Genomic DNA, 10,978 nt, shown 5'->3' on the forward strand with positions numbered 1-10,978 from the left:
CTTTTTTTAGAAACGTGAAGTGTATTTTAACATAGAAATCATATAGCAACAATAATAAATATATATTTTGAGCGTAATCATAGATGTGACTATCTTTTCTATCGTCGATTAAAGCTACGATATTCGATAGCTTGCCCTCTCTTATGATGGATCAGGTTAACATAGTGTTTAATAATTAATTGCTCCAAAATTAGCTAAAGTGTGAATATTATGTATTTAGCATATCATATAATATAAACTGAAAAATGTAATACAGTATATATTTACGTACTATTTATAATTATATTGCAATATGTTGAAATTGCTAAGAAATTTACTTTAAATATTAATTTGTTATTCTATACTGCTAAACTATAGATGATATGAAATTAAACCATTATATTTCATCAGAAATAATATTTATGATTGGTTTATTACCTATGTAATATAAAGGATAATAAGATTAACTGAGTTTTTTGATAAATAATTAAAACTTTTATAAGAATTTGATTATATTAATTTTATTAGATATATTACACATTGTAGGATATATAAATACACTACATTCGATGGTAAACTGAATAATTAATTTAGATGAGAGTTTGATGATAGACAAGAATTTACTAATACGAGCATAACTATTAAAAAATTTAATAGTATAATTAATTACAAGGGCTTACTTTGCTAGTAATAAATAAAGTCGTATTATGAGGCTATTTGTGAGGCTAGAGAAAAGTTACGATGGTAAAATGTTGTCGCTAATAGACTGAATCGACTTCCAGTCATATATATATATATATATATATATATATATGAGAGAGAGAGAGAGAGATCTACCTATCTTTTTATGTATCTATCTGACACTTACACACGTACTCTCATTCAAGTTTCATTTTTTCATATTCTCTCTTTTTATCTTTTATTTTGGAATTCTTTTTTTCGTACTTTTAATGGACCTACAAACCTTGCACTATGCACGTTTTTTGGGTTCCGGAACTATCTTTATTATAATGTGCGTTCTTTTTTATCTCTAATCAAAAGTGAGGATTAAGCCATCTTCTTTTCAGTGTTTATAATATCAATTCTCATAACATCGATTTTCTACGGTGACATTCCAAGTTACAATTTTTAGATGATATATCAATAAAGCATCATTACAATGTGTAACTATTCAATAGTCTTCTTGGAGAAATAGCTATTAAAAAATTTATATTCTTTAACAGTATATAAAAATAGATAATTTATAAGAATACTATAAACATTTAAACAAAACATTTATTTGTGAATATAATTAATAAACTTTTCATGAACATAATTACTAATATAAAATATATATTAAAATTTATGAAATTATAATCTTTTTCAATTTCAAGATAATTTTCTTTTCTTTATATAATATTACTACATACATCTATATATTCTATAAGAAGAAATATTTATATTATTATTAATTTCTGTATATTGATTACTTTTATGGCATATTGTACCGAAGAAGCTATCGTGTGATACAATAACACTGAATGATTCGTTCGAGCTTTTATTACGTTAAATTATATCATTATATGCCATTAGTTTATAAATTTTACTATAACTTTATATTGTGCTAATAAATTTTCAATATTTTTTTGAATAATTTTTTTATTAGAATAAAATATTTCAACACATTTACATAATATAAATAAATAAATTGTATTTTTAAAGTGAAAAATTGCTATTTTCAACGTTGAAAATAATTAGGTTAGAATATTTACCATAAATTTTTGTATATAATCAGTAAATATCAAAGCCTCTAATTTATATTTTACATATTGATACAGTTATTTGAAAAAATAACATTAGTAAGGAAAAAGTAATCAAGTTTTTGTTCATATTATTAATGTTTGTCGAAAGCTTCGAATAATTAAGGATTAATTTTTTTATTTTCATATTCCATTTCGAGCCTAATGATGCAATAATTATAAAACATACTAAAATGTATGATAGTAAAACATATGGTCGTGTAGTGATAGGAGTTTATATAAACTAATATTTAGTATTATAATAAATATAATTCATAATATCATAAAAGGTTAACAAATAATTGTACGATAAATAAAATATATTATGCTATATTGTATAGTGTTTTTCCAATAAACTAATCGTAACGTCTCGAAGAATAGGTTAACTTTATTGTTTAGATATACACAATGAACATAATCTGCTTAGTCATCCTCCCGTAAAACAGATTTAATGAAACCCAGATGGTTATAAACGTTTGTATACAGATCTGGCGCACCTGTGCCACATGGAATACTCAGAGTAAGTATACCTATGAGTGTAGTAGAATCTTTAACTAATGGAGCGCCACTATCACCCTGTAAGATTTATAATTGACATTTTATAAGTCGATTTTAATCGATATTTTTGTGCTGATTTTAAGTTAAAAATTAAATATTACTTAATCGCATGAAATTATTGATACAAAAGTGTAAAAATTGTAAAATTATATAAATATTCAGTCAAAGAATTGAGAAAAACTTACTATGCACGGGCCCGATCCTTTCTTATAATATGCGCAAAACTGATCGCTATTAATAGCAAATGGAACATAGTTTTGGCAGTTGTCAGTATCAATCGTCGTCATACTTACTTTCTTAAGAATATTGGAAGCATAATACGAAGGATAGGTATTTGCTCCCCAACCACTGATTGTGCCTATTTCGGCAGTTAAGATATTTGTGGTTGGAAGATTAATTTTATTTTGATACTTGTTAAATTCAATATATCCATAGAGCTTGAATTGAAATTTTTTTTATTAGTATTAACTAATTCTAATTTATTACAAATAATTTATATTTAATTAAGTAAAATAATTTATTTATTATTAAATTTTATATTATTTACTTCAACATTGTACGACATTTTATCTTAATACATATGTTAATGAAAAAGTAATTAATTTTATTAATTCATTTGTTTTAAAATATATGCATATAATTGCACACCTGTATATATCCAAATTATGTTTATCTTTATATAAATACAAACGTACCCATGTATATATGATATAGTTTAGATAAATTTTAATTCAGCTTATAAAAAATGTAGAAAAATTACTATAATAGTTTTAATAAAGTTAAATGGTGTAATAATTTTTTAATATATTATATTATCTTTAAATATATATATATAAGATAAAATTGCTTTGTTTAAAATAAGAATTATAGTATTCATTTAATTTCATTAAAAATTAATAACATAAATGGGGTATAAAGTTATTCATAAAAAAAAACTTTGGGGTACGTTTTTGATATTTTTCTCATTATTTCATATATGTATATTTTTCATTAAAAAATAAAGAAATCATTTAATCTAAATATTAGAAAAAATACTTTAAATATTTTACACTCAATGTCATCGAAAAATTGATCCTATTATTAAAATACTTGTATGAAATATAGTTGCAAAGTGAATTTCCATAATTTTTAATATACATTTGATTTTATTATTAATGCTTTAATAAGACTGCCAATAATAATACTTTAACAAACAAATTTTAATGTAAATGCAAATGTAAATTTCTTAGATGCTTTTTGTATTGCTCATACTTTTCAAAAACATCATGAAATTCAGATTTCTTCTAAGTGTTAATCTCCTTAAAATAAAAATATTTTTAAAAATATCTCATCATTATTTTTAATACAATCACTTATATTTCAATTGGATATTATAATTTTTTTTAATTATTTTCTTTGTATATTTAATATTACATGTTATTGTGGATAATACAGTATTATAAGATAATATAGTATTTATATAATTATAAATTTAATGCAAAATGTATATAAATATGAATATAAATATAAAATATATAAACGTATAACATTCGTATAAAAATATAAATACCTAAAACACAAATTTGAATGATTTATCTTAGTTCAGATATATTTTAGTTTGCAATTTTTCATTAAGTAAACGTTAAAACAGTTATAACAATATTTTATAATTTCAATAGTGAAAAAATTTTAAATACTCCTTATTTAATAAATATGTTACTCGTACCTTGATAATCGAGATATCATTCGCGTGCTTGACCTTTTCATTTTTTGTAATAGAGAACATTGGATGGGAAAAATACTTCTCAGGGAGATACCATAACCCTTTTCCACTGGAAGTATTGTTTGTACCCACATGAATTCTTAGGTCCTTGAATGACACGAAGGGCTCCATAACGCAATGAGCCGTCGTGAGAATATATTGATGAGCTATTATTGAGCCAGTGCATAAATGTAAATTATTGGATTCGTGTTGAAGCGATGTCAGATATGGGCATTCTTCTATAGATGTGTCTATACCTCCGACTATCTTTATTCTTTTACCTTGAACCGCTGAAAGATTATTAACGACGAATCAATCCTTTTATTTTCTATCGAAATTTAAAATTTTGAGACTATGATGGATCGACTATTAATATTGAAATTTTAAATTAACTTACATATAAGAATTATCAGATATAAATAAATTACGTTTGGAATAGACATTATGGTAGTTGTTAATCTATGAGCGCATTTAAAATTCAATAACAATCTTTTATTTAAATATCAAAATAGCATTTTAAATAAGTTATGTCTTCTAATGTTCTTAAAGATATATATTCCCTTATAGGTACTTGTTTCATTTTATTCTTATCGGAGTAATTTCCATAATTTATTATTCATATTAAATTCAAATATTAGTAGTTAATGTACGTATATACAAAAAATACATACTCATAAAAAAAATTAACTTAATTTAAAGAAGAGTCAGTCTTAAAAGCTAATAAATATGCGTCTTATATAATATCGGGCAATTATAACTTTGGCTATTATCTATCACCACTTATGTTAACAATATTATATATTATAATATTATGATTTGCTTTTAATATTTCTTTATTTTAAATGAAAATCGTTTATAAATATCAATTACATTATAAATATAATAACTTGCTTTTCTTTAAATATGCAATTCTAATATAAAATGAATAGATTATAGTAAATTACAAATGAACCTTTTATTATGTATAATAAGAAGACCACCATTCGTTTTGCAGTGGATTCAAGAAAAATTATTTTATTTTTATATGTAAATTTCATTATTATAAAACATTAAAAAATTTTATTCAATATTTATAAGATGATAATAATTAAGAATAAAATAGAAAAAATGTGATTTGATTTTTCTGAAACAAATACATTCTTTAGAATTATCAATAAAGGTTTTAATAAAAGACATTTATAGAAACTATGAAATTAAATAATAATAAATAATGAACGAATTATTAGTATTTAAATATAAAATATTTATTATATAAAATATATATAAAATATTGTGCATAATTAAATAATTATTTTGATTATCAGTATATAATTTAAATGAATAATAAGCATTGAATAATAAAACGTTGCTTATTTGAAAATTTCTATCTTTAGATAAATTTAAAAGAATTTTAAAGTTATAACTTAAAACTTTAGAATTTATAATATAAAAAATTACTACTTTATGTTATTTACTTTAATATTATGTACTGATAAACGATAAAAAAGCTTAAACTATATAGCATATTGAACATTGAAAATTAATATCATCGAAATATTGTAAATACTATTCATTTTATTATAATACTAATATCGAAATTAGTTTAAAAAATAATCGATTTATTAATAACAAATCAATATTTAATAAAATTATAATTTTACGTATTTCAACCAGTATACTTTAAATTACCATTACAATTAGCCTTTTCTGTATACTTTTATCATATTCGATCTCGCCTTCTCTCTCTCTCTCTCTCCCTCCCTCCCTCTCTCTCTCTCTCTCTCTCTCTCTCTCTCTCTCTCTCTTCTATATTAATAGTATACTACAGATTTCCTGTTCTTTCTTTTTTTCGTAATTCATTTTCGTAATATATGTACTTTTCAGAGTATATATCTTTTAACTTCGATTCTCATTATTTTATACTTAATATTTTATTCTTTAATTTGGCATGCAATACCTGATATTTTATCCATAATTATCATATTTACTATAATTATGGGAGAAAATGTTTAAAGTATATTTAACAGCTATTACTTAGTTTAGGGAGTTTATGAATTTCTAACTTTTACAATACATAAAAATATTATTTTACAAAAAAATGATTTGCGAATTAATGAAAGGCAATTTTCACAACTTTAACAGTATAAATTATTATATTAATAAAATATAATATAATAATATTTTATATCCATAAAGCATATATTTAAAAAATTGATTACTTTACAGCATATTTTGAATAACTAAAAACATTTTTTATACCGATTTATTAAATTAAAAATTATTCAATATCAACATTTTTATAAAAAATGTCTAATTATATAATTATATATTTTGAAAAATTAAACTAAATTTATATTTTAAAATTTAATTATTTGAACTTTTATAAAATTGTTCTAAAGTGATAAAACAAATCTAGGTACTTGATAATGTTTTCTTAATTTTTTAACAATGATAATTTACTCAGTCATTGGATTTTTTTATGCACAAAATTGTTCTACAGGTAGTTCTTATTAGTTTTCTCTCTCTCTTTCTCTGTTTCTCACACCATGTTTCCTGTTATTTTTATCGTGTCTTAATATGCCTACGTATTTGGTCGCAGCAGCTGTATTTGAGTCATATCTCGTGCTAATAAGTAATATTAATGATATTGACATGTTACCATTTAACTCTAGATAATAAAAACTTCAAGTATTTACATAATATTTTTTAATTATATATATAATTAGGATTTTTATTTTATTTAAATTTTAAACGATAATCTTTGATGATTACTTTTAATTTATTTAATTCACATGAGAAATTAAGAATTTTAGTAAAATATATAATTAATAAATAGTTGTAATTATGAAAATATGATTTTAGTGCTCAACTATTATAGTAAGTAAATAATTTCACATTTATACAAAGTACGAAAATATTTATACGAAAAATTGTATTTATAGTAATTTATATATTTATATTAAAATCAATTGTTTTATGCAAACAAAAAGATAAACAATATTATATTAGTGTACATTATTATTATTGACTAACTATATTATATTTATAGTTTTTTTACCTTATTTATATATATATATATATGCATAATTTTTTTAGATACTACATGTTTATAGCAGATAAACGTATTATTTATTAAAATTCATAAGTAGTCGCTTAATATATACTTTCTTTTTAATTTACATATTTTTTATTGTTTTAAAACTTTTATTAGTGTACCTCATACAGTAAAAAATATACAGTTTTAATATTAATTATCGTCAATACATGAAATATTCAGTTTAAAAAAAAGAAATCTATTATTAAATAAATGTCTGATTGTTATTTAATTTTGATAATTAATTACATAAACATTCGTTATATTAGATTAATTAGTAAAACATAATTTATTTTTTCAATTGAAATTTTCAAAATATTTTATCTCTTTCATTATGCTTTATTTATATTGTATTAATATGATTATTTCTTAATTAATTATATTAATTTATTAATGAATATTTTCTTTTATTTTAATGTATGTCATCTTTTTCAGTACCATGTTGATATTCTATAAAAAACTATATTCTAAATTTATTTTATATTGTAATTTATTGTATCTATTAATTCTATTGCATCTAATAAAAATATATTGTAATTATATAATAGTAGAATTTAATAATTTTATATTAAATTTTTATTAAAATAAATTAATTGAAATTATAAAATTTAACATAGAATTTTATATTCTTGTAGTTATTTGTATATCTTAAGTAGTTTTTTATGATTAGAGCTAAAACTTCATTTATATCAATAAATACTATTTAGTAAAATAAAATGTTTGTATTTAAAGAAACGAAATTCTGATTTTGTTATATGTATGAAAATGTTGTATGTTGTTTATAAAAGTATTTATGAAAATGATATATTTATTACGTTAGAGTATATTTTACCATCCATGACAAAAAATTCAGAGAGAAAAACGATATTAATTGAAATACAATTAAAAATACATTCAGTTTTATATGAGTTTTGAATGCCTGTGTTTGAAATATAATGTTAATGATCTTAAATTAAATAATATAAATAAGAATAATTATAATAATTATTATAAAAATAATTTTCATACTTCAGTTTATTCGACAAAAACATTGAATGATTTATTTCTTGGCTTCTAAATTTAAGATTCTAAATATTAAACATAACCTTATAAAAAATTTTTGGTTAATGATATCTTAAACTAACAAAATATATTCTAATTTTAATTTTCTCCAAAGTACAAGGTGTTCTAAAGCTTGCAAAGTAGTTTTTTTTTGTAATATTCCGCATACAGAATATATATTCAGTGCATTATTTACTTATTCTAAGTCACATAAAGCAATATCTCTATCATGTTTATATCAGATGCTAACATCGGATTTTGATAATCAATCAATAAAGTTTATAGCATCATACTTTAATACAAAAATATTTGTTTATGGAAAAAATTGACATTAAATATTAATTTCTTTTAATTTATATTGTTCTATAAATATACAAATATTTATATTATTATAATTATAAAAATATTTATATTATTATAATTACAGTATTTAATAGTATAGATTATACATATATTACTATGATACTATACTTCTATACGTCTATTTTGTTTGATTAAAATACTTATCAAGATATTGAATTTCTGTTAAAGCTTCGTCGATTTATTTATCAAAAACATCGTTTTCCGTCGATTCCAATATTATACATATTCCAAATGACTACACTTCTTTACCTTTTTCCTTTAAGCTTTATCTTGTTTAGCTTACCGTTCTTGATGCTTAATTTTTCTTATAAAAATTTTATTTAGCCAATAACAAAATGTTAAACATTCATTATATTAGATTGATTAGTAATCTAATTTATTTTAAAATTCTATTAACGAGAATTAAATTGTTAAATGTAATTGTATTTTTTAAGTTTTAGCAATTTGGACTTTATATATGTAAAAAAGACTTTCGAGTTTTCGTGATTTTTAAATGATTTTTATTTTTTTAAGGCTTTTAAATTCATTTAAACTATTGTATATTTCGTTGTGATTACATGATATAAAATGATAAAAATAATTAATTACATATCAATATCAAAGTCTACTTTTTAAATAATTTGCAGATGTTCATAATATAAGCCTATTAATGATGAAAATTCATTTGCATAGTTATTACAAAAATTATCTATCAATAAATTTAAAATACTAAAATATTGGTTATAATTCAATAAAAGGAAATTTTAATTATGCTGAATATACAATTGTTTAAGAAGTATTAATAAAGGCAGTAGTAATAAGTTTAATAAATCTTAAAATTTTCTTTATAAAAATTATAGAAATGATGTTAAAATTTTTATTTTTATTAGTTTAGTTCATATATATGATATTTATATATTCAGTTTAACTGTGAAAGTATTATTACGAACAATTATTGAATGTTAATGTTGCTAGAATACGTTACTTTATACTATAAAATATTAATAGCACTCACTGTATTTGGTACTTTATTTTTAATGAACTCATTAAATTTCAGTTTAATACCTTTTTTTTCTTTTAATTATAAAGTTACGTAATAAAAATATTTTAAAATACAATGAAATTAAATAACTTAAAATTCGAATTGTATGATATAATGGTAGAATATACAAAAAAAAACAAGATCAATTCATTGTATTAATATTAAGATTATTATTTAAAATATTTATGAATATTATTACAGTAATAGAATAACTTGTTTAATAATATATATTGAATACAGTATGAGTGACATGCATTTTTAAATTAAATTCCGTCAGTGTCATTACAATCCCCTTTATTTATTATATTATAATATTATTTTGTATTCTTTCATTTATATTTAATATTTTATAGTATTTAATTCAATATTGTTGGATCAAATAAAAAATTTATATATATATTTTTTATAAACATTTATAAAAAAATATATGCTTTTATATTCTGTTTTACTTTTATATACTGTATTATATTCTGCTTATTTTAATACTTTTCCAAAATGATTGTTCAACTTTTAATGAAATTATTTAAAAAATTTTCTAATATAATCCGATAATCATTTTATACGAAATAAAATCAGAATATGTTGGCAATTTTTTAGTAATATGTACGCAGATTGTATATATTGTAAAAGTGTGAAGTAATAAAATAATTGAAACTATTACTGCAAATGAAAAGAATTAATTTTTTTTATTCAAATTTTCTGTTTACCAACAATTTAAAAATCATAAGATATGTATTATTTTTAATACTTCAATAGTATATTATTAATTATTATTTTTCATGAAAAAAGAAAGAATTAGTATTATTTATGGATATTGGATAATTTTATTTAGATATTGATTTAATATAACATTAATAATATTAACATTAGAAAAACGCTAAACTTTTGCATACTGATATTAGTGAAAGGAAAATTATATATTGGAATATCAGAATGTATATTATTATTAATAACTATTGTTTACAAATTTTATAAATTATAATTAAGTTTCACATAATAAACTTGTAAATTTCATATGTATAATTCTGTATATAGTTTTATTGTAAAATTATAATAATTATATTATTTTTATTCATTTAAAAAGAAATAATTTTGATAATACCAATAATGGATATAAAATATTATATATTTGGAATAAAGGAAATGATAGTTTTCTTTTTCTTTTTTATTAAAAGTTTTGATTATCTATCAGATAGATAAAAATGTTAGTTAACAAAATTTATGTTAATCACATATAATATATACTTGTACTGAAAGCAATCTACAAAAAGAAACAAAAAATTATTTTATTTTATAATATATAATTTAAACAGACCTTCATATCTTTTTATAAATCTTATCATTTATATACATAACAAACGTTGGTGTACTGTACAGAATATACTTTAAAGTAATAATTTGATGATTATATAAATTTGGTTGCT

General features: G+C 20.2%; 1 protein-coding gene across 1 annotated transcript; it reads right to left on the minus strand.

The window, feature by feature from the left end:
* Positions 1 to 2,073: 2,073 nt before the first annotated feature.
* LOC105366536 (chymotrypsin-2-like) lies at positions 2,074 to 4,499 on the minus strand. Its single transcript, XM_011505019.1, has 4 exons — positions 4,485 to 4,499; positions 4,021 to 4,368; positions 2,501 to 2,752; positions 2,074 to 2,333 (listed from the first exon to the last, which is right to left on the minus strand). Exons 1-4 carry the CDS (start codon positions 4,497 to 4,499, stop codon positions 2,181 to 2,183), a joined length of 768 nt encoding a protein of 255 aa, XP_011503321.1. The 3' UTR covers positions 2,074 to 2,180.
* Between the last annotated feature and the right edge of the window lie 6,479 nt (positions 4,500 to 10,978).

This window comes from Ceratosolen solmsi, unplaced genomic scaffold (assembly GCF_000503995.2).
Source record: "Ceratosolen solmsi marchali unplaced genomic scaffold, CerSol_1.0 scaffold10, whole genome shotgun sequence".
Classification (NCBI taxonomy): Eukaryota; Metazoa; Arthropoda; class Insecta; order Hymenoptera; family Agaonidae; genus Ceratosolen; species Ceratosolen solmsi.

Bases quoted from the DNA above. Each gene is read 5' to 3' on its own strand.
- LOC105366536 (XM_011505019.1), bottom strand. The intron at 2,753-4,020 runs GTACGAGTAACA...TTTCAATTCAAG, and splicing joins ATGATATCTCGATTATCAAG to CTCTATGGATATATTGAATT. The intron at 2,334-2,500 runs GTAAGTTTTTCT...TAAATCTTACAG, and splicing joins AAGGATCGGGCCCGTGCATA to GGTGATAGTGGCGCTCCATT.